Genomic DNA, 23,424 nt, shown 5'->3' on the forward strand with positions numbered 1-23,424 from the left:
TCGGAATGACACTACAACGTTCTCACTCGAGCGCTGCTCACTTGTAGCACTAGGAGTGAGAGAGCACATCTGCTGCCGTTACATGTGAACGTAACGTAACGTAACGTAACTCACAGCGCATTCCGCTCTCTTCATACGTAGCGCTCTCTCAGCATGAAGTTGGCGCAGCAGCAGCATCCCCAGTAGCAGGAGCACGTTTTGTTGTTGTTGTTGTTGACGTAGTTGGAGCTGGCATATGTGCAGGAAGAGGAAGGGAAAGTGTAAGTGGGGAGAGCAGTGGAGCAGAGCTGTTGCCGATGCTGCTCTCCATGGTGGGATGGACGGACGCACTTTACGATGTATGCCTCTTTGGCATTGCCACTATTTTGTATCTCTTCCTGTGATTCTAATTTTACATACGAAATTCCAGAGATGCTTTCATATTTTCGTTTGATGATTTATTGACTGCAGCGGCAATTAGAAGGCCTTTTATTTCACTTTTTATCAACTTCATTCATTGACATTGACGATGGGGCGCTGCTGGCTGCTGCTCTCTGCTGCTGCTTGTGTGTTTTATTTATATTTTTGTTGTGCGTGCACACCCACACAAACACAAACACACAAAACGCACCTACAACAGGAGACTTATTGTCTGTCTTTTCACTTTTGCTTAGCGGCAATAAAGTCATTGATTAACAAACAAACACACACACAATATTCGCAAATTGTTAAGAGTGTGAGTTGAAATTATTTGATGTGTATTTGTTTTTTTTCTTTTCCTTTTCCTTTTCGATTTGTTTTTTTTTTTTTTTGTTATTTGTTGTTTAAGGAGCGCATTCCAATGCGATAACTCAGCAGCAGCGACTCCAATAAGAACCTGCTCCCGAAGGTAACAGCATCCAACTGATACGCAAAGCCAAGCAAAGCGTCATCTAGCGCCGAAATCCAACGTACAGCTGTTCTATAGCAGTCAGTTTGTTGCGTTGAGCAGTTACGATAAGTCGATAAATTGTGGCGGCAGACGAGCAATTCGTTAAGTAATCAGTTTGTTATGAAACTGTCGTTGAGTTTGTACACTTTTTTCGGTTAGTAGAACTTGCTGGTTTAGTTTAGACATCAACCCAATTTTGTCACGACATAAATCATATCTAGTGCTCTTCAAACTTTGCGCGAACTCTAAAACTATTTAAAGGATAATGCACTGCATTACAACTTCCCAGCGCCATAACTTTGTCAAAAATGACCCGATTTTCAGAAACGAGGACTTTCTGATAATGGCTTGACCTCTAGCTAAATACTACATTCAAAGATGGAAACGCGATTCTGAATCGATCAGTTTATGTCAGCAAGAGTAAAAAGTCAATTTTTTTAACATCCAAGACACAAAAACATATTCATATATTTTTATTTAAATTACATAAAAACTTCAGCCACGAGATTAGCTAATTCTTATACATGTCGCAGAGCACCTTCTCCATGGGCGTATTCCCAATGGTGCGCTGAAAGAAGATCGACTCGATCTTGTGCGAGTTTATCATCCGAAGCAGCGGCAACATCAACAGCAGCCTCCCAAACCGAGCTATTTGTGCGGTGAACTGTGTCTTCGTGTGCTGCGACAGCATCACCTGAAATCCATCACGAATCGATTAGAAAAAAGTGCTTTCAATAACTTGAATAGCAAGTTTTATACGGTTTTTGCAAGCCAAAGTGTTTTCTATCTATTTTTGACCTGATTCATTTATTAATATTAATATTTATTTTAAGCTTTGCTTTTGCATTTGCAATCTGAGCCATAAATTGATAGATCTGTGGATATCATTTATCTCCCATGAGGAATAATTTAATCCTACTTTAATCCTAATTTAATCTTCCTACTCCCAATCTCTGTCTCTTATGGTTTCTTGTGCATTAATCTTAGAAACAGAGTTAATATCGAGGACAAACCAAGTCAAAAAAGTTTAAATCATTTGATGTCCTTTCAGAAAATATATGAAAAATAGTTAGCATCCTTCGGCTAATATCTGTTAAATGCTTTTGGTTTTTCTAAATATTCCTGGTTTTAAAATTTACTTATAGTAGGAGCAACTCAAGCTGTTGTCTTACATGTGCCTGATCCTGCAGGTTTTCGATTTGCGCCGGATCCTTAAGGCCACGGGTTTCGGGTCGGAAGAGCACAATTGCCTTGAGGCAAGCGAATTCAGCCGGATCCACCAGGACGGCCTTGTACTTGCAGAAGATCTCGTGCAGCGTGCGCACATCAGCAGCCAGCTGAGGATGAGCAAGAGTTAGGATTAGGATAAGTTGGAGATCACTTTGACTTCACGTCACTTACTTCCTCCTTGGTGACACAATTATCACCATTGGCGTTATTCTCTAGATTATTGCAGTGTTCGGCCACGGAGAAGAGAGCACAACCAGTGGGTTCTAGGGGTATGCACCATTGGATGGCATTCAGTAGGAACAGCTCCGACCACGACTCCTCCAGCAGTATGACCTGATCCCTGAACGACAATCTAGCGAAACTGGGCAAATTCTTGGCCCACTTGACGGCCATAAAGAGCAATCGGGCACTCGTCTCATAGACGGTCTCGTGCTGATGGGCATACAGATTGGGCGACATGAACTGTGGCATTATGAAACTGGAATCAGATCTGCTGCCCGCATGCGGCTCCTCATCATTCGTCACATCGATAGAGTCATCTGAGTGGATAGCAAAGGCTTTAATATTAAAGTTGTTGACACCCGACCAACCAGTACACACCATCATTATCATTCTCCGGCGTGGGACTGGAAGAGCTGATGGACGAGACGCTGCCGCCGGCCTGATTCTTATCATTGGTTGCATCCGGCGCCGGTGAGTTGGGATCAATGCTGTGATTGCTGCTCGAGTTGGTCGAATGAGAGATATTGCCGCTGCTGGAGAGCTCCATGCCAACGGAGCCATAAGCGACCTTCTCCTTGGGCGAATGATGCAGCCCGGCCGCACTGAAGATGGGAAAGCTGCTCGCATGACCCATGTGATTCGTGGCCAGTTGCATGGATGAGCTGAGGTGGTTGTGATGCAGTAGACGTCCCGTCGGCAAACTGCCCAGCGCTGTTCAAGGAGTCAAACTTGTTTGTTAGTTTCACAAATTCACACCAACTGGTGGCCAAGTTTGTGTTTTGTACTCACAGGGCGGCGGCAAGAGGCCGGTGCCGTAGCAGGGCGGCGATAGTAACACAGGAGGTCTGCAAATTGAAGAGTTATGCAAATGACAGCAACAGCAGCAACAACAATGACAAGAGTAACACTTACCCAAAAACACCAACGGCTACGGCTGCCTCACGCAACGCCCGTCCGTGCTCCATCTCCCGCAGTGTCTCCGGCCGTATAGTGGCCGTGTTGCGTGGCTGTCGCTCATTTTGCACCGCTATAATTGCAAAACAAATGCAACTAACATAAGTAAACCATATACACACACACACACACATACACAATATGGCATAGATCTGTGTGCACCACAAAGTGTGCCTGCTGAAAGGACTCCCCCTCCCCGCCTCCACTGTGCCCAACATAATGAGGAAAATGTCACAGTGACAAAATAGCTTGACGCCTCGCTAAATTTGTAGCAGGTAGCGCGTGCCATCTCGCAGCGATTCTCTCAGTCATTGCCCAACCCAATATGGTAAATTGGTTTTGTGTTCACGTGCCACTCACGCCCACAAATTGTTTTCGCATTTGTTTATGCAATTTTACCGCACTCAATATCCAGCTGAATGGGATCGTGGGCCTAGCACCTTCTTCCCTTTGGAAACTGTTGCCGTTTTGCATATGCCGCCTAGCATAATTTACGGTTAAATTAGTGGCCGGGAATAACCATAATGAAGTGCGGCTATTGATTGAACAGTTGTTAATAAGAGAGAAAATTATTATAGCTGACAATTGAGTCTAAAATTATACAGTTAGCACGTATATTCAATGATATATATATCAAATGGGCGTGTCACCTACGCAGATTTCAACTTCATTTTAAAGGACTAAAACTTGACAACAAATCACCGATCCGGTAGAGCAAGAGTCAGAGTCATTCCTACTTGGTAGGTAATTAATTTGAAATTTATATTCCTTTTCATTTATTTTAGTTATTTATCTTATTGTTTCCTTAGGAAACAAGAATTTCCAGTGCAAAAACTGGTCAGAAATCTGAATTTTCGAGCTGTTAACTGTCGGCAAAAGATTCGAAAGTTTTGCGAATTTGATATAAAGTAATTAAAATATTTGATAAATAATATAGTTAATATATACAATAATTAACTCTTTACTGTTAATCAATGAAAATTAAAGAATTGTATATATAATATATAAAAATATATAATCATACCTGTTTTTAGCATGATAGGTATTAAACATTTAAGATATCATTAAATAAAATCATCTTATATGGTTTTAATATGTTCTCTAGTTATTTTAAACAAACAAAGCTGTGATTTTTTAAGATAATTATTCATTATTTGTATCCAGTATTGGCACATAAAATAATTATTATATATTTAACCTACTCCATTTTGAAATTACTTTGATTACTCATTTACTTGAAAATAACTTTGTTCAAAATTGGGTGACAGCACTTTTGTTTCTTACTCAATTCTTTATTATCATTACAATTTGCTAAAAACGAGACTTGCATATCTTGTGTGTGTATAAGTTAATTGAATCTAAAGGATCGAAACCCTAATTTCAAATAAATAATATAAAAGTAAGGTCATAAGACAGCTGACACCTGACAGCTACGCTAGTTACTCTCAGTTGACTCGATCAGAGCAGGGCAAATCTAAGTATAACTTATAGGTAAATGCATATATATCTATATGTATGTCTGATAAATATATCTATAATGTCTGCTGTTTACTCAAGTGCTCTGAAGCTGCTTAAAAATCTGTCAAAGACAACAACCGGCAGCAGGTAACAAATCAATTGAATGAACAATATGTAAATAAAGTGCGCCCACAAACAGTCACCCCAAGGACCCCTTTTGAAAATATAGCCGCTGCTCATTCGTGGGAAAGGGTTAGCAGATCTGAGGGGGGAGGTAAGCACTAAGTACGGATACTTTGAATATTTACATTAGACAGATGCACGTGTCGCCAGGTTTTTGAGGTCATGTTAAAGAGCAATTAAACGTGCTTCAGTTCATTAGAGCGTTGAGCAGCAGCTCAATATGAATAGTGAGTGTGGGCTTAATAGTGATTAGATGATTATAATGGCAGTAATACATATATACGTACCATCCTTGTTCATTCCCATTAGAAGGCACTTCTTGAGCCTGCAGGCCTGGCATTGATTCCGATGCGCCTTGTCCACAATGCAACGTCCGGTGCCCGCCTGACAGCTGCAATCAAAGAAACGCTTTTCGATTAATTGAAGTTGAATTTAATGCTGTACCAGTTGGCCTCGGTCATAATTAAGTTAGGCCTCCTAACCAGATTTGTCGTGTCAAAAATTGCAACATTTGTCAAATGCGGCGCTCAAACGAAGCGTAAGACAACTGCCAGCAGCCAGCCAGCCAGCCAGCCAACCAACCAACGAGTAAGTACAAAAGCACTTCAGTATCTGCTGCTGCTGCTGCTGCTACAAGCAAAGAATAAAAGTATCTGAGCGGATCTATTGGCCTTTTGTTCGGTAGTTTTCTATCTGTGTGGCACTTGTGGCATTTTAATCAAATCACGACACGACTCGAGTCTAAGTGGCGGGCACGAAATCATTGCCAGCAACCCCCGTGCCAGCTTAGTCATCGTCCTGCATCCCTGTCGCACTCTAAGCCTGCGCCAAAACTCAAAACACAAAATGGCAAAGGTTCTTAGCGGTGTGGCGTCTGCCTGCCAAGTATCTATATGTGGCGCCACCGCTGCTGAAGTTTGACTAACTAACAAAGCACTTAGCTAAATGTATCTTTTAGATCCACGCACAACATTCCACTCTATGTACGGATAGCACTACCGCCCACTATCTGTCCATAAAATATGCAAATTATTCACATTCGAAAACAAATCACGTAGATTGAACGCTGCGCCTTTTTAAGAGCTGGGTGTGCTTTGAGTTGTTTATTATTATAATTCTTTTCAACGTTCTGTGGACGTTTCTTGTGAAAAAAGTATTTAATAATGTTCTCACCTATCCATTTATAAGTTAATTTAATATAGGAACATTTTGACTATCATGGTTTGTATATGATATTTCCAGACTTAAGATTAACATATACCAATTTAATTATTGTTTGTTCTCTAAATTTATTCTGCATCCAAGTTTTATTTATTATTTAGGGAAAATATTCTAATTAGTTGGAAATTTAATTTGTAATTTTAATTATAAATTGCAACATAGGAAAACTATTTCAAATGTTTTGTAGTTGCTCCTTTCTTTTTTTTTTGTTGATATATTTACAAAAGGTTTTAAGTCTTTTACCTAACTCTTGCTTGTTTGATTAGAGATTCGGCTAACAATTATGAATAATGCGCTCTGAGAACGGCCACAGCCTGTGGCGCTACAGTGGAGCGAGCGGTGACGACTCATTATTAATTGATGGAAAAGTGTAAACTTTTACACTTCTTCAAGCGTTACGTGACAAGCGGCAACAACAGAATTGATTGGGCCATTTTACAGTGTGGATTAAGTCTGGTTGGGCATAGTGGCATGTCCTTGCCTTGCCTTGCCTTGCCTTTGATTGACTGCACAACTGACAAGTTTTGAAGTGTTACTCATGCATATTTTACTCATTTCTAGGTTTATTGATGGTTTATAAGGAGCTGCGTGGCCAGGCAGCACTGCAATGTCAAATTGATAGCTGCTCCTTCAAAATGGTTCTGCGTAAAATCTTTCCGGCCATGTATGCCGCACCGGACACTGTTCCAGCCGTATCGCGGAATGCGACGCTCTACTTGCTGCGCTGTGTCTTTCTGATGGGTATCCGATGGCCACCAAAGAACTTTTTCCTTATCTACTGCCTGTGGTCCCTTGCGCTGAATCTGTGCTCCACTCTATATCAGCCCATTGGCTTTATGACGGGCTACATCATTCATTTGTCGGAGTACTCGCCGAGTCAGCTTCTCAACTCGTTGCAGGTAGCACTCAATGCTTGGACCTGCTCCGCCAAGGTGATCATTGTCTGGTTCTTGGTCAAGCGCTTCGACAGGGCCAATCTCATACTGGACGAGATGGACAAGCGTCTAACGCAGCCCGGCGAGCACAACAAAGTGAATAACGCAGTCTCAAACAGCAATCGCATCTTCTTCTCCTTCATGACCGTCTATATGATCTATGCGACGAGCTCATTCATAAGTGCTTCGATCATGGGCGTGCCCATGTTCCAGAACTATTATCCGTTTCTGGACTGGCGGGCGAGCCGATTCCAGTTCTGGCTGCAATCGGGTCTGGAGTTCTTTGCGATGCTGGGCGCCTGCTTCCAGGATGTCTGCGTCGACTGTTATCCCATCAACTATGTGCTGCCACTACGCGCTCATCTGGCCAATTTTGCGGAGCGTCTGCGACAACTGGGCAATGATCCCGATGAGCATCCGGATCAGCTCTACGAAAAGCTAATCGGATGCATACTGGATCACAAAGTTATACTGCGGTGCGCATTGTTCCAGTATTCCAACTGAGTATATATTTCATATCGTTTCTCTTCTAGCTATTGCGATACACTGCGTCCCGTGATTTCGGGTACCATCTTTGTGCAGCTTTTGGTAGTGGGTTTCACGCTGGGTTTTACATTAATTAATATTGTCATGTTTGCCAATTTTGGATCTCGCATTGCGGCGCTTGTCTTTATGACCGCTGTGCTGATGGAGACAACGCCCTTTTGCATACTCTGCAACTATTTGGCGGATGACTGCTATAAAGTGGCAGATGCTCTTTTCGAGTCCAATTGGATCCATCAGGAGCAGCGCTACAAGAAAACCATGCTTCAGTTTTTGCAGAGTCTTCAGAAGCCAATTGTTTTTATGGCCGGCGATGTGTTCAGCATTTCTGTGGCAACCAATTTAAATGTAAGGATTTTTGACTTAAAACTTGAACTTCAGGTCTTCCAAAATTTGTTGATATATGTAGCTGAATGATAAGTATTTATTTTTATGTTGCAGGCTACAAAGTTCTCGTTCTCTGTTTTTACACTGGTTAAACAAATGAATATAGCAGAGAAACTCTCCAAGCCCAAAGAAGTCTAATGAAACAAGAGGTGCAACCAGAAAATGAAATCTAACTTATCAATCAGATCTAAGATAAGTTTGAAAAGAGTTTCATTTTGTAGATTTACCTTCAAGTGTTTTACTAATTATGAAAAATTTATATATAAATCTATTCAAATTGTTATCATAACACAATCATATAATTGTAGATATTTTTCAAAGCTGTGGAGTTATCTAACTAACTTAATTTTGATCAGAGTTTAAGATCAGTGAATTACTTAAAAAATTCTATAAAAACATAAATATTTTCTATATTTTAAAAAATGAAAGCAGCTGTACTTTGTCTGACTTATAAGCACCGAAAAAACCAATCAAGCCTAAGTAGTGACTGTATAATTTTGACAATTGAAAGCTATTCAAAGAAATGTGTATCCTTATCAAACTATTCTATTTTATATTCTTCAAAATACTGTAGACGCATAGGAGAAGAAAATGCCTACAGCCGAAAGTTCTGATTGGAGGCAATTGATTATAATTGAAATCGCCTTAATGCGGCCACCAGAGAGAAATATATAAAATGCAGATCCTTTGGCGGCACATTGACTTCGTCGTCTATCGAAAAACATGTCACGTAACAAAAAATATACTCGTTCACTAGTCCTGTCTGCTTCGTGTGTGTGTGGGTGTGGACTGTGTGCTGTGGGACTGTGTGTGTGTTACATTTTATTTCCCATTCAGCTCCGTTCAAACTTTTGCTCTATTTTGTTAAGAGCCCCGCCATCTGCCTCCACATCCATATCCACATCCACATCCACATCCACTTCCATTCCTCTTCTTATTTTTTTGTACTTTGTTGCGATTTGGCCTGGCTTAGCTATAGTCGTTGGCTGGATGGTTGGGGTGGTTGGTGTAAGGGTCTGCTTTTTGGGCGCATGGAGGGGATGTGGTGCGGCGGTCACATTTGGCCAAGTGTTTTGCGCTTAAGCCCTCCATATCAATCTCATGGGACCACAAGGATATAGAGATTTCGACGTTTGTGATTTACCGTGCAAGTTGCCCCGGCAGAGGCAACAGGATACCGCACCCAGCACGCAGGACTAACGGAATATACATTACAGAATCATAACTTTATGTTGACTCGCAAAGAATTTGTCGCCAAACTTATTTGGCTGTGGAACGGGGTGAGGCGGGGCCAAAGCGGAAACTAGGCGTTGATTTAATGATAATTGAAAATGGAACTGAAACGGAAACTGAAACTGAAACAAGTGCCATAAAATATACGATATTATGACCATAAAATAAAACAAATACGTAATAACAGAAACTTCAATATTCCTGAATTACAACTCGAGCTTCGCACACACAAAATGGCGTTCGAAATAATAGAGAAAAAAAGCAAACAAACAAAAAATTAAATCCGCACTTTGAATTCAATTACATTTTGTGCCATTCGCCCTGAAAAACAAGAGCAAATGAATCAGAAGCTGCACATGATGCTCCTCGTCGAGATTTGGCTGGGCGCCGAGGCCAAAGTCAACGCATTCAAAAGTTGACACTCAAATCCCAAAGATTTGAATAATTGTAATAAATTTGGAAACATTTCGTAAGCCGCCAGACAGCGGATGAGGCACACAGACCCAAACCAAAATCCACCAACCACCGCCCACTTGCTAAATGGCAAGCGACATTTTAAGCAGGATTCGGAGGAGGGGTTTGAGTTCTCTTTTTTTGTTTTTGTTTTTTGGTTTGTTGGTTGCTACGTACCGGTAGATGAGCTTGCGCCGCACACTGCGCTTGAAGAAGCCGGAGCAACCGTTGCAGGCGAGTATGCCGTAATGTTTGCCGGAGCTGGTGTCGCCACACACCACGCAGATGAGGCCCAGATTCTGACCCTTCAGACGCGTCAGCGCGGCCTGATCACCCGACGACTGGCTGGACGCGATGGCCGCCTGATGATTGGACGCAACAGCTGCCGCTGCAGCGGCTGCCGCGGCGGCTGCACTATGATTCCAGCCCAAGAGGCGACTCGACGTGGTCAGTGTAGGCTGTGGGGCAGTGATCGCTGCTGTTGCATTTGCCGACTGTTGTCCATGCGATGACGGCGTAGGTGTATAGCAATGACGCGACGGACTGTGCAGCTCTACAAAAAAGCAAAAAAACAAAATCATGAAGCTATGCAATAAAAAATCACTTATGTAGTTCATTTAAATTAAATTGTAATTTGTCAAAGAGGGCACCGGCTGATCTTATCCCAGCGCAACGACATTGACGCCCTGTAATCCGCAAAATATATTTACACATTCAATTAGGGTGCCATTAAGCCAAACGGCTCAAATCACTCTCCGCACTCTCGTCGCTGGCGTTCGCTCGTTCTTGGCATAAAATTTGCCTCGGGGGACAATTGTTTTGCCATCACACCCTAATTTGATTGTAGTTTCCATTCTGATTCCTTGATGCACTTAACCCTCGGACCACATTTGTTACACTCGCCACTTGCCAGTGCGCTCGAGCGTTCTTCTTCTGTTTGGCTTCGGATTTGGCTTTGGCATTCATCCCGTCTGTTCCTTCTGGTTCTGGCTCTGGCTCTGGCTCTAGCTGGTAGCAACCAACTGCGGTCTAGTGCCGGCGGATTAGCGTCATATGCTTGCATTTTCCGCCACTCTTTGTTAATTTTGATGAGCTCGTTGAAATTCACTTTAGCGTATCCCAGCATCCTTCCACCGGAATGGCAAATGCGACAAAAGTGTTAAAGGTCCTCCCACCAACGCTCGTCCTGGCCCAGCTTGTGTTATGAATTTTGAAATTTTGGCAGACTGACTCGAGTTTAATTCAATTTGGTGATTATCATAAATTGAATTTGTTCGTTCTCTCGTGCGTTCCATTCTGAATTCGATTTGTGGATGGATTTTTCTTTGAACTTCCACAAGTTTATTTTTACAAGTCTATCAGAATTTGGTTTTATTCACATAATTGCAGAGGTTTAATATATATTTTTTGAAAAGTCATTCGTATATCATATAAGTATGTATATATATGTATATATATTTTTATCTTTATATATCTTTATCGAAAAAAGTTGCAGTTAAATTTATTTGATGCGCGTAATAAACGCAGTTGCTATTCTCAAATTAAATTATCTAAGGGATGCCTAAAAAGGATACTAATTAATGTGCGCTTGCTTTTAGCTGTTTTTTCTTCTTTTTTTTAATACAAAGCCATATAAAGAAAAACAGCCAACAGAAAAAATGAACATTATGCATATTTACACAGACAATTTGCTGAAATGCGGCTTGGAATTAAACTGCACATTTTTGTATAATTAAATAAATGTTGACCTTTTTGGCCCCTTTTATAAGCACACACGTAAAGGACTTTTACTTTATTATATGTGTGATATTTTGCTTAACATTTTTGTGTTTTCCCTTTCCTATTAAATATACACAAAGTTTATTTAGGTACGTTTATAACAGTTGCAGATTTAGATATTCTATATACTTGAATATATATCCATTATATTACCACTAATTAATATTCCACTTTGTAAAGTATTTTAATTTTTTTGTTTCTATATACTTGAATATATATCCATTATATTACCACTAATTAATATTCCACTTTGTAAAGTATTTCTGTGTATTGTAAATCAAATATTGATTTGATATTTAAATTCTTCACTGAGAGGATTCACAATAAATTATACCTTGTGATGCTGGACGCGGGTCCGATAAACTTTCTTCTTTATTCATAGCTAGCTAGTTGGATAACTGAATCAATATAACAACTCGTAACTGAACAAACACTTTTGAAACTCCTTAAACTAATAAACACTTGAAATTCGAGCTTCAATATGTACTTGACTTGCGCGGTATTTGATTGCCTCGTTCACTTTGATTTAAACGCATTATATTTATTTAACATTTGTATCCGTAACAGAAGCAAGGAGCTCAGCGACGGCAACGCGCACGGCCGGAATGAGAGCGTATCTGAAACCGACTTTAGGACGAACTGAGCAGAGCAGAATTGCTGTGCCGCTTGCTTGTCCGACGGCAACGGCGATTATGATGTTAACGTCTCGATGTACGATTTCAGATTTATCATAAAACCATGACAGAAGCTAAACAGCGATGTGTCCGGCAGTAGAGCAGCCTGCCAGCCCAGGCAACCAACCAGCCAGTCAGCCAACCCCGAAATAGGAAAAAAAAAGAATAAATACAGCATCTCTGTATTTATAATCCATGCTCGGTGAGTGGGCAGAGGTCGGCCATGTGTGTGTGTGTGTGTGTGGCAGAACAAAAAGCACACCACCAGCAAGGACAGCAGCATACCAATGCCACTGCCACCCACTAGGCGCAATAAGAGCAGAGAGCAACGAGCAGCGAGCAGCAAGCAGCAGGCAGCAGGCAGTGAGCGGCAACAACAAGGATAACCGCATCCACATCCGCCACAACCGCCACCCAACCAACCCCCACTCAATACATACACACGTATTTATTATGGGTGTGTGGGTGGTCGCATATTACGCTTGCAAAGACTTTTAGTGGCAACTCTGGTGGCGCATTTGCTTGTTGGCTTGCTTTGATTCGTTCCTTCTTGATGCTGCGGCGAAACCAGCGCCAACATCGGCGTCGACGTCGACGTCGACGCTGCTGTTTGAGTGTAGGTAAGCCAAGCCGCAATCTCAATCTCCAATAAACACCCGAGCTGCGCTCTCTGCGCTCTTGCTTCGACACACACACGCACACACACACATACTCACACAGCGAGAACTTTGGCCGCCATCATGACTGGCAGAGAAGAAGAAGCAGTTGCAAATACAGCGCAATGGCAGCTTGGAGCAGTTACCGCGCCCCATCTCCGCTCTCCCCTCCCCCGCTCGCTATCGTACTGTGACGCAGCTGCGCGGGGTGTTCGCTCACATAATCGTCTTGGGCTTTGACATTTTGTTTTTGTTTTGTAATACCTTTGTGATGTTAGTGCTTTTGAATTTGCTCCTTCTTCGTTTCCATCTCTGCTGCTCCTGCTGGTGCTCCTGCTCAGTTTTTCGTCGTCATCCTTGGCCTCGATGCTGGTGCGGTCCTCGAACCCGATGCTACCAGTTAACTGTAATTGAATTGAACGCAAGTCTGCTGTGGCCTGTTCGTACTGAGTGGCAGTTCGTGGTTCGCAACTTGTTTTTGTTGTTTCGAATACTCCGACCTTAAGTGCCTCAGATTTATGGGCAAAACAATAATGAATACACATCTGCGTATACTATTCCGATAGAAACTAGATTAACCCATGCGTAACTAATCGGATTACGTCAGTTATAGATAAAAGCTTTGATTGTGAATTATGGAAAATAAAGAAATAAGTGCGTTTCCTTGCAAAATCAACTTGAATCAAAGACATTATTTATTTATTGTTAATTATCAACAATTATATAATAAAAATGTCATTTAAATGCAGTTATACGTTTGTTTGTAAAGTAAACTTAAAGCATTGAGTCAAATAAAACTATTTCACTTAATGACTTTATTCAGTAAGCTATAATAAATACAGACATTTTCATAGAACAAAGTTTCGACAAAAACTACCATCCAGAAAATGTATATAATTATGGATGAAATATGAATGATGACTAATGAATACAGCAATCAGTTAGCAATATTATTTCATAAGTGGGATAAGTCGAAACATATTCTCAAATTATCTCTCTTTCTCTCTTCTGAAGAATTTATTTTGAATTGACAAGCTGTACGTAAACTGGTCTGAAAATGCTAATAAAATCATGCAAACTTCAAGCAAAGACAAAGTAAGAAATCTTAAATTTATAACTACTTAATTGACTTGAATTTCATGGCATAAACATAGCAATATAAGTGTACTCCGTTTAATTTTACTGATTGCATGACATTATTACTTCTGCTTCGATAACGTTATTTTAAATAGGCAAAATAACAAACAGTGTATTTAATGTTCAAAGCAAGCTGCCACCTTATAGACAGGAATATGCAATAATCGATAAAAGTTCATCCGGCCACATCCACTTGACGTGCCCGTTTTTTTGTTTTTTATTCTCTTTTTTTTTTTGTCGAGGCGCTTTTGTTGTTGAGGATTTTGCTGCGCTTAATACGCCAACATTAACTTTGTAACAAATGAGATGTCGGAGTACAACAATCACCTACCAGCTCCTACACTCTCATCTCTCTCCCACTTACCCCACACCCGACCACCCAAGCTCATTCTTGCCAGCATCCCGCTTTCCTTGGCGGCTGCTGGGGAGAGAGACAGATATACATTTGTATATATATATATATATATATATATATATAAAGAGAGAGAGAGAGAGACAGAGAGTGAGCGAGCGAGAGAGCGAAGGGGAGAATGGGGGCAGGTGGGGCTGGCAGAAGTTTATGGCCAGGACAAAAGTGAAAGAAACGCAAAAGTCAAAGCGCTTTGCTGTGCGCTGGCCACGCCCACGTTGTAGGAGGAGCGAGCGAGAGCGTTATCCTGTAATATCCGTGCATCAAAAATGCCCGCCAGCAACAACAACAGCACAACTGATGCGCAAGCGAGACAGCTGGCGCAGTGCGAGCGAGACAAACATAGTCTGGGGGTTGGTTCTTGACATTTGAACGGGCGACATCTCTTCTCTGCCAGGATACAGACACACACACACACATACACGAACACACACACAGATTCTATGGATGTGAATACGAGTTGTGTTTTTTTTTTCTCATTCTGTTGCCTCTTTTTTTTGTGCTTCATCAAGTGCAGTGCACTTTATTTAATCAATCAAAATTCGCATAGCAAGTCTCCACCATAACATTCATTTCAGAAGTTAAGTGAGTTTTTTTATTGCGCAAATTTTCATACGTATGTGAAAATATTTACCACAAGAATTCTAAGGAAAATAATATTTGAAAATTTTTACAGCAGATTACAGTATAAGTAGAATCAATATTTTTATTTCAATCTTTAATTTTAGTTGGTATTTTAGTTCATGGAAATATAAATTCTTTCTTTCCCTGGAACTGAAAAGTAAAATTAAATAAACAAATAAGTTCTGCTTTCCGCTACGATTTCTGTTCATCTCTTCTTTTTTTTTTATAGCTCGCTCCAAGTATCGAGCAGATAATTGAATGTTCGAAGAGTATCTGCTGCTGAAGTAATTCGAATCTGCACATTATTTGGTTGAGTTATCATGCCCAAAACAGCACATTATTTATTTGTAAACAAATACAAACTGGAGTCAATGACACGTGCCGTTTTCAGGTAAATTCATGTGTCTACCTCATCCGACGCACAAAACCAGTTTACGAAACAAAGAACAATTTAAAACGCCTCGTTTAGCAATTAATATTCGGTTCTTAGTTTCTGGCGCATCGCATCCCGCACTCGGCCTTGCTTCTCACATTTATAGGTTGCAGTCATGAATTTGGCATATTTACATTTCGACTTTCATTAACAATTGAAGGGAGCCAAAAACTGCCGTTGAAGTCAAGCTGTTACCGTTCCTGTTACTGATTGACAACTCAATTGAGGGGTTGCGAAAGCATTGTGGATGGTCCATCTTGAGCTGCAAAAGCACAACGAATTCTTTTTATCATATATCCAGTAAACATATATGTATATATAATTGACTTGAGCGGTTAGTTACATGATGACAGGAGTGCGACTTAAGTTCAAGCAACATCTAGAGAATTCCCAAAAACCACGCAAAATAAAATCAAAAGATGTCTTAAACATGAGACACAAATTCGGGAAGGCACAAATACTATTCGTTATATTTTTGAAGACTATTTTTTAATCTAAAGCAATAGGTTTTTTCTATATATCGGAGTAGTTTGATTTCAGTTGTTGTCCTTGTTATTATTTGTATTTGTATATGGGCTTTAATTTGAATATTTTTTATTTACAATTTATTTATTTTATTTACGACTTTCTCGTTTTCAAGTCAAATAACAGTTGCAATAAACAAGCATTCAACTTAATTGCTTACGTGGCTCATCATTATAATTTACAAGAAAAACTTACTTAACACTAGTTTTGCTGTTGTTTTTTAATTATTCTTTTATTTTATTTTGTTTTATTTTTTTTTTGACTGTGCTTTTTGTTTCTTTTAAGATAATTAATTAGTTTATTTATTGATTTTGCTTCGTTTATTTTGTGTATTTTTACTAGTGAGAGTATTGATTGATTAATTATGTATACATGTATATATATATATTTATATATATATATATATCATCAGCATTGTAATATATATCGACTTCTCTATATATTCTATTTTCAACTTTGTTAATTTCTGTTTTGCTCAATTGTTGTTTGTTTTGTTGGGGTTATTCACTATACGTCTGCGGACTTGTGTATAAATAAAAATATAATAATTTTGTTTCGCTTCGAATAATACATGCCATACATAGAAATACGTTGTATTCTGATTATGATTCTCATAATTTATGGTTCGACGTTAACCACGTTAGGCCCTCGTAAAGGCCATCGCCGCTTGTGGCACATGATGGCTGGACATACCAATTGCGATCTCTTATTCTAGTTAAGCCTAGTTTTTCCTGGATTTCATGGGGTTTCATTGCTGTAATTAAAATACATTTAAATAGTGATATACAACGTGGCGAATATAGGCTAATGCAAAATGTACCTGAAGATAGATCCTGTTTATTAGCAAATATCAGTATAATGGCGTCCCGCATCTCTCTATCATTAATTATCCTATGCAGTTCAGTGCGCGCTTCGTCTATTCTATCTCGATCGGCACAGTCCACAACGAATATTAGACCCTGCGTGCCTGTGAAGAAAATTATGAAGTTTTATAGTTTGGTATATTGTTTGGGGCTCTGCTTCAGCTTTACCTGTGTAATAATGCCGCCAGAGCGGTCGAATTTTGTCCTGCCCTCCAACATCCCAGACATTGAACTTAACATTCTTGTACGTGACGGTCTCCACATTGAATCCCACCGTGGGTATCGTTGTCACTGATTGCCCCAGTTTCAGTTTATAGAGGATCGCTGTAAAGGAGATTGAGTTTTAATTTAATAAGCCATTCATCAAATATTTCAATTTTGAACTCACTTGTTTTGCCAGCAGCGTCCAAGCCGAGCATAAGAATTCGCATTTCTTTGTTGCCGAAAATTTTTGATAATAGCTTTCCCATGATGATGTGTCATCCATTAAACGCTGGCCAAACTGCAAGTAAACACACATATTTAAAAATTGCAGTTAAGGTCATGCGGTCAGCTCGCTCGTTGGCGAATTTCTTGATAATGTCATGATTGTATTAATGAATAAACTGCTCAGTTGGAGGAGTTATCGTATGTGTGATATAAGCATGCCGCAACTGGGCCCGCACACACACACACACACAAATATATATATATATATATATATATATGTATTCGATATTGTACACACAACAGATATATATGTATAAGCATAATGCGTCAACGGAAGTTAAGAGCATTATTTTGCATAATAATTCAACTTACACATTGTTGTGTGCACAACAACTAACGACTACAGCAGCGTTAAGTTCAGAGAGAATTTATCGCTGCCACAACACACACACAAACACACTCGCACGCATATGCACACTCGGCACACACACACAACAGACACAAACTCAAGTACAATTGGGCACGCATACAGCTCATAAGCGAGCGATCATAAATTAAACAAAAGTTATCTCAACAAGGCCTGCAATTGAGTAATCTCTTTGGATCTTTGCTGATAAGGCAGCTGATATAGCCGGCCTAGTTTTGAGTTGGCCGTCATCCTGCTGATCCTTGGGGCATTTATGTGATTTGTGGGGATGCCTGCTTCTGATATGAGCGTTTGCTCGCCGAACACGTCACATACACGCCCGATTCACACACACACATGCATACACACCCAAAATTCTAGACGACAATGGTGATGGGATTACGCTGCTTCGTAACGACGCGCGCGCCTTGGATTGTTTACCATTAAGCGTTAACACGTCGCTTTCAATTTGTGCATGCAATGCATTTGCGATAAAACAAAACTATTAACGAAAATAAACTATAACAACAACAAATTTTGCACTAATGTTCTCATATTTGTATGCGCTGATGTTTTCTTGTTTGCAGTGTTACCCCACACACGCACGTCCGCCAAATAGGTACACACTGGCACATATCAATGTGGCAGCACATTTGTCAGTGTTGGCAAATATATATATATATCACATGCTTAGCAGCACTGCAGCCAATAGATGGCGTAACTACAAAGAGCGTTGCTCGCTTGCCCAATGGAACACATAATAATAAAACACAAATAATGGAATTATGTTAGTAATAGAAGTGCAAAATACAATAAATCATGGCCGGCATTTATCCCAGAGAGGCGGTACGCGTCAAAGTCAAGGTAAGTTCTCATTTTCTTGTATCGCTTTCCTCCCACACCAGCGAGACTACAAAGAAAACAAATTTTCTCAAAATTGCTCTGCTCGTTCTCACCTTTTACACCCCACAACTCTCTCTCCCACAAATCAACAGAAATGTGAGGCAAGCAGGCAGCACGAGTGGCGCAAATTCTCCGTGGATCCCCAAATAACCACACTGGAGGTGCTCTATTCGCTGCTAGCGAAAGCCTTTGACATTAAATCGGATTTTTCAATTAAATACAAGGCCTTCGATCCAGCTGGCAATGAAATATATTTGGCTGTGCTCTCCGACTGGGATCTGGAAGCTGCATTCCTTCGCATACACAATATATCCATACAGACAGCATCGGAACCATGCCTAATGCTACAAATCGATGTCAAACCCTTCACCGTTGTTCGCGAATGCGAAACTGAATCCACGACGACGAGCCGAGCCAACAATGTAAGCAGTACGGCCACGTTCTCGACAAGTGTTTCTCCATTGCAATCATTGGGTGTATCGCAGAAATATGTTCAGCATATGCAGACGAAGCTTCCAGGCTTGATAATGAACCAGATGGAAAAGACATTTTCGATTGTGCAGAAGGCCTTCAATTTGTCTGACGAGCATATGGCCAATCTACCGCCACGTCCGCCCATGTGCGATAGCGAATTTCGATTATATCTCGATGCTTTGGGCCAAATCCAACGCAGGGATGAATTGCGAAAAATTATCTTTTTGGGCGGCATTGAGCCCGGTTTACGGCGCGTCGTATGGAAGCACTTGCTAAATGTCTATCCAAGCGGCCTGCATGGCCTGACCATGGATGGGCATCAGCGCATGGAGTTTATGCGTCGCAAATCCGAGCAGTACTATAAGTTGCGCGACACCTGGAAGTCGGCCGTGCAACATGGCTGTTCCGCCGGCGAGCTGGCCTATGTGACGAGCATGGTGAAGAAGGATGTGTTACGCACGGATCGACTGCACCCGTTCTATGCGGGCAGCGATGACAATCAGAACATTGCCTCGCTCTTCAATATACTGACCACATATGCGCTAAATCATCCCGTGGTCAGCTATTGCCAGGGTATGTCGGACATCGCCTCACCGCTTCTCGTCACCATGAATGACGAGGCGCAAGCCTACATATGCTTCTGTGCCATAATGGCGCGTGTGCGAGGCAATTTCATGCTCGATGGCATTGCGATGACTCAGAAGTTTGCCCATCTCACCGAAGCACTGAGTTTCTACGATCCTGAGTTCTGGGAGTATCTCAAGTCACAGCAGGCGGATGATTTGCTCTTCTGCTATCGCTGGCTACTGCTCGAACTGAAGCGTGAGTTCCCCTTCGAGGATGCGCTACGCATGCTGGAGGTGCAGTGGAGCTCATTGTGCTACAACAATAATGGCTCCAAAGAGTTATCTCTCTACGAAAAGGTTTGTAATCAATGCTTAAGATTTGTATGCACACTCAATCCACGGATTATTTTTCTAATATTAAATTTACTAAATTATTTGTACACGTCTGTCTTGTTCAAGTTTAAGTTAATATTAATAGCATTCAGTTGCGAAATGCTATAAGTATAATTTGCCTACTACAGTGAGAAAACTACTGTTACTAATAATTAGGAATGATTTATATTTTTTGTTTGACAATCGCATATTTTTCTAGCATAATAATTAACCACATTTAACTACAAATAAGTCAGTTTGTTCATACCTTAAAAGTCGTTACCATTCGCACCCGCTGTAAGAACAATTCGCTTAGCACAAGTCGCTTTTGAAGTTAATTTTATAAGGTATGATTGTGAATCTAATGAAATTTAAGTCATGGCTAGCTGTTTGTATATGGGGAAAACTGTTTATATGCCAAATGACAGAATGAATATCAAATGTGGGAATCCATATTTAATCGGAGTCATTAACATCTGTTTTTTTTTTTGTGGGAAAATGTACTTGTTCCAAGAGCATAGTTTATTTACTGATACTTATCAAAATATTATCAATGCTTATCGTTTAGCTCAGTTTTGTAACTTGTGTCAATCAGCAATATAATTCATCACTGCTCAATATTCTCGGGGGTAATTAAGTTTCTCAGTTTGAAAAGTACCTAATCTTTTTTGTTTCCCAATTTTGATTATTTCAGGAATTCGTGCCCTTAACGGAGACATCGGCGCCGAACAGTGCCAGCACGTTTTCCACATCATACAGCGCCACACCGACGAGTCCATCGTATCTGCTGACAAAGCCGCGTGAAAATCCCTACACCAAAGTCTGTGCGCTGCGTCGCCAGAGCTCGTCGGCATCGCTTAGCTCGCTGAGCTCCTCAGTGGGCGCCGCCAGCAGTCATGCGCTGGACAACTCAAAGCGTCTGAATCACAGTCTGGATGACAATATGTCAAGGCATGCGGCGCGTCGTCAAAGGAGGGTTTCGTCCAAGGCCCATCAGAGTTTGGACGAGTCCAAAATGTTGGCGCTCATCGAGGGTGGTGTAATAGAGAACAGTACTAAGTCGGTGCAGGAGTTGTCGGCCAGTGAGGATACTGATGACGATGTCTTTGATCGAAAGGAACAAATTTCGTCATCTCCGCCACAATTTCATGAAACGAATCCATTTAAGGAGGATGCACAGCAGCCGATCAACAACAATAACAATAATGTAAACGCGCCAGCACGATGTTTTCTGGGCAGCTCATCATCTTCCAACATGGGCGAAGACAAGGAGATCAATGTCGCACAGAATCTGGCCAAGCTGAAGCAGAAGAACATTCTCAATGTAAGCAATATGATTGCCAAGCAATTGGCATCCAATGCCAGCACCGTCAGCGAGAGCGTCAAACGCGTCAGCAGCAGTAGCGGTGGCCATTTCAAGGATCTCAAGGAGAAAATCGCGGCCAGCAGTCGCATGGGCATCTCATTCGATGGTGGCGTCGATGATGCTGAGAACAAGACGCCACCCAAACTGGTGAAGAACTTTAACGAGTTCCTCAACTTTGCAGCGATCAACAAGAATCGCATTTCGGATCGTCTGTCCAATCAGCTGCAGCTCAATGAGAAGCCGCAGCAGCAGCAGCAGTCGCAAGTCATCAAGCCAGTTGTACAGCTGATTAAGAGCGGTCAGCTGGGCAGCTCACTGGATGAATCCGACTCCTCTTCAATACCGGAGACCAGCTGGAGTGCCTCCACAGCGGCCACAGCCATACAACAGGCGCAGGAGCTAAGCAGCTACAGTTTACAATTGGATCTTAATGCAGTGTCGCCAGAACAGCCACAGAAACAAATGGAGCAAGAGCACGAGCAGCAGCTGCCAGATGGTAGCACAACCGATCAGGATCCCGATCAGGAGTACTATCCCATGACAAATGCCATAACGCGCGAGCTGCGACTCGAATCGGAGAATCTGGATAGGCAGGTGTTTGGTCTGCCCTTTACGGAAAAGCAAACAGCTGCAGCCGCCGGTTCTGCTGCACCTGCTACTGCTGCAAACGATGATGATATTGAGTACGAGAAACTCGACAAGGACACGCTAGATATGGTCGATGATCTGAAGGAAAATGAGATCATCTCCTGTCCCGATGTCAGCGAGCTGCACATGCGCCGACGTCAACGAATGGCTGCCACCAAGAGCAATAGCGTGCAACCAGCCGAGATGCAATCGTTGAATCCCTTTATCGATGACACCCGCCTGCTGGATGCTGGAAGCGGCAGCATGCGCAACAGCAGCAGTCTGCCTGAGGTCATAATGCCCATTTCAACGGAACCGAATCGCGTGGAGGCGCCAACGCTCGTGGAAATAGCAACGAATGCTGACGATGAAAGCGCATATTCGCGCTCGCCACAGCGTCTCTCCACGAATCCCTTGAACGGCCTGAACAGCACGGCTGCTGCACTGCCGCCGCCTAGTGAATTTGGTGGCGGCAATGCTTTTCTTATGTTTCTCTGCCTGACGCTGCTGCTGCAGCATCGAAATACCATTATCAAGGCGGCGATGGACTACAACGAGATTGCGATGCACTTTGACAAGATGGTGCGAAAGCACGATGTCACCCGGGTGCTCAACCAGGCCAGGCGCATGTACTTTGAGTATTTGCAGGCGCACCGCAAGCAGCCGCACAACAGCACCGCAGCTGCCACAAGCAGCACAGCAGTTGCCACAAGCAGCACACCAATTGCCACAAGCAGCACTGAAGCCACAAATATAGCATAAGTTGGACTGAGCTAAGCTGACAAGAGAACTGAATTATAAATGGGACAAAACTTGCTTTATGGATTGTTCGAGAGACGACTGCACGGCTGCGATTTACATTCAGTTGACAGCTTTAGTATAAAAAGCTAAACTTCCTTGTTAAAGGTCTTGTGAAGCTAAGTTGAGCTGCAAGTTGCTCAAAATGCACCCAAGAAAATGCATTTTGCCTGCGTGAATTTGTGTAACCAAAGTTTTTAGTTTTTAAAATTTAATTTAAATGGCAACTAACACGAAGACCAAACGGGCCAAATGGAATTAGTGATTATATTTTACCCCGATCTATTCAGTTCAGCATTCTGCAATTTTAAGCGCCTACAATTTTACTCTCAAGAAACCACGTACTTAATAACTGCAACTACGCATAATTGTTACCTTTGCCGTATTATTGTGTCAAAACCTAAATCTTGTTCCAATTCAAGCAGAATTGGACTTTATTTTACTTTAAAGAAATCATTTAACATTTTTTAAATTTATGTCTTTTATGTACTTGTGTAAAGTAAACAGAAATCTAATCTTTAAACGATCGCTAAATAAATGCATTCCAAAACAAAAAAGAAGATTTAAACAATGTTTTCCTTATGATATTCATAATTTTTTTTTAACTGCTGACATAATAATAAATTAGTAAGTGATTTAGGTTGGAGTAACTTT

At 41.3% G+C, this 23,424-nt stretch overlaps 4 protein-coding genes across 5 annotated transcripts; 2 read left to right on the forward strand and 2 right to left on the reverse strand.

Annotated features, from left to right (window-relative positions):
• Positions 1-1,418: 1,418 nt before the first annotated feature.
• LOC6561288 (photoreceptor-specific nuclear receptor) lies at positions 1,419-11,960 on the reverse strand. The gene is made up of 9 exons (XM_032734868.1): positions 11,843-11,960; positions 9,907-10,282; positions 5,245-5,348; positions 3,275-3,389; positions 3,152-3,207; positions 2,741-3,073; positions 2,312-2,679; positions 2,083-2,247; positions 1,419-1,604 (listed from the first exon to the last, which is right to left on the reverse strand). Exons 1-9 carry the CDS (start codon positions 11,886-11,888, stop codon positions 1,422-1,424), a joined length of 1,746 nt encoding a protein of 581 aa, XP_032590759.1. The 5' UTR covers positions 11,889-11,960; the 3' UTR covers positions 1,419-1,421.
• LOC6560934 (odorant receptor 42a) lies at positions 6,810-8,181 on the forward strand. Its single transcript, XM_001986576.2, has 3 exons — positions 6,810-7,589; positions 7,647-8,004; positions 8,098-8,181. Exons 1-3 carry the CDS (start codon positions 6,814-6,816, stop codon positions 8,179-8,181), a joined length of 1,218 nt encoding a protein of 405 aa, XP_001986612.1. The 5' UTR covers positions 6,810-6,813.
• A 4,321-nt stretch (positions 11,961-16,281) lies between the features above and the next one.
• LOC6560935 (ADP-ribosylation factor 6) lies at positions 16,282-18,253 on the reverse strand. 2 transcript variants are annotated; one of them, XM_001986577.2, is made up of 5 exons: positions 18,034-18,253; positions 17,218-17,331; positions 16,998-17,153; positions 16,787-16,933; positions 16,282-16,720 (listed from the first exon to the last, which is right to left on the reverse strand). In XM_001986577.2, exons 2-5 carry the CDS (start codon positions 17,297-17,299, stop codon positions 16,578-16,580), a joined length of 528 nt encoding a protein of 175 aa, XP_001986613.1. In that variant the 5' UTR covers positions 17,300-17,331; positions 18,034-18,253; the 3' UTR covers positions 16,282-16,577. The 2 variants fall into 2 exon arrangements, with proteins under 2 accessions (XP_001986613.1, XP_032590047.1); XM_032734156.2 differs by having other exon boundaries at positions 18,106-18,204.
• A 121-nt stretch (positions 18,254-18,374) lies between these two features.
• LOC6560736 lies at positions 18,375-23,327 on the forward strand. The gene is made up of 3 exons (XM_001986578.2): positions 18,375-18,528; positions 18,660-19,964; positions 20,674-23,327. The coding sequence occupies exons 1-3, from the start codon at positions 18,484-18,486 to the stop codon at positions 22,732-22,734; spliced, it is 3,411 nt and encodes a 1,136-aa protein (XP_001986614.1). The 5' UTR covers positions 18,375-18,483; the 3' UTR covers positions 22,735-23,327.
• Positions 23,328-23,424: the final 97 nt, after the last annotated feature.

This window comes from Drosophila grimshawi, unplaced genomic scaffold (assembly GCF_018153295.1).
Source record: "Drosophila grimshawi isolate 15287-2541.00 unplaced genomic scaffold, ASM1815329v1 contig_1367, whole genome shotgun sequence".
NCBI classification, from domain to species: domain Eukaryota; kingdom Metazoa; phylum Arthropoda; class Insecta; order Diptera; family Drosophilidae; genus Drosophila; species Drosophila grimshawi.

What these genes read in the sequence shown, in the direction of transcription:
- LOC6561288 (XM_032734868.1), bottom strand. Translation starts at nt 11,888, where the DNA reads ATGAATAAAGAAGAAAGTTTATCGGACCCGCGTCCAGCATCACAAG. An exon ending in AATGGGAATGAACAAGGATG is followed by an intron (nt 3,390 to 5,244) that starts GTACGTATATAT and finishes TTGCAATTATAG; the next exon opens with CGGTGCAAAATGAGCGACAG. An exon ending in ATTGTGTCACCAAGGAGGAA is followed by an intron (nt 2,248 to 2,311) that starts GTAAGTGACGTG and finishes GCTCATCCTCAG; the next exon opens with CTGGCTGCTGATGTGCGCAC.
- LOC6560736 (XM_001986578.2), top strand. Translation starts at nt 18,484, where the DNA reads ATGGCCGGCATTTATCCCAGAGAGGCGGTACGCGTCAAAGTCAAG. An exon ending in CGGTACGCGTCAAAGTCAAG is followed by an intron (nt 18,529 to 18,659) that starts GTAAGTTCTCAT and finishes ACAAATCAACAG; the next exon opens with AAATGTGAGGCAAGCAGGCA. An exon ending in AGTTATCTCTCTACGAAAAG is followed by an intron (nt 19,965 to 20,673) that starts GTTTGTAATCAA and finishes TGATTATTTCAG; the next exon opens with GAATTCGTGCCCTTAACGGA.
- LOC6560935 (XM_001986577.2), bottom strand. Translation starts at nt 17,299, where the DNA reads ATGGGAAAGCTATTATCAAAAATTTTCGGCAACAAAGAAATGCGAATT. An exon ending in CTGGCGGCATTATTACACAG is followed by an intron (nt 16,934 to 16,997) that starts GTAAAGCTGAAG and finishes TTTTCTTCACAG; the next exon opens with GCACGCAGGGTCTAATATTC. An exon ending in TAAACAGGATCTATCTTCAG is followed by an intron (nt 16,721 to 16,786) that starts GTACATTTTGCA and finishes TTTTAATTACAG; the next exon opens with CAATGAAACCCCATGAAATC.
- LOC6560934 (XM_001986576.2), top strand. Translation starts at nt 6,814, where the DNA reads ATGGTTCTGCGTAAAATCTTTCCGGCCATGTATGCCGCACCGGACACT. An exon ending in GATCACAAAGTTATACTGCG is followed by an intron (nt 7,590 to 7,646) that starts GTGCGCATTGTT and finishes TTTCTCTTCTAG; the next exon opens with CTATTGCGATACACTGCGTC. An exon ending in CTGTGGCAACCAATTTAAAT is followed by an intron (nt 8,005 to 8,097) that starts GTAAGGATTTTT and finishes TTTATGTTGCAG; the next exon opens with GCTACAAAGTTCTCGTTCTC.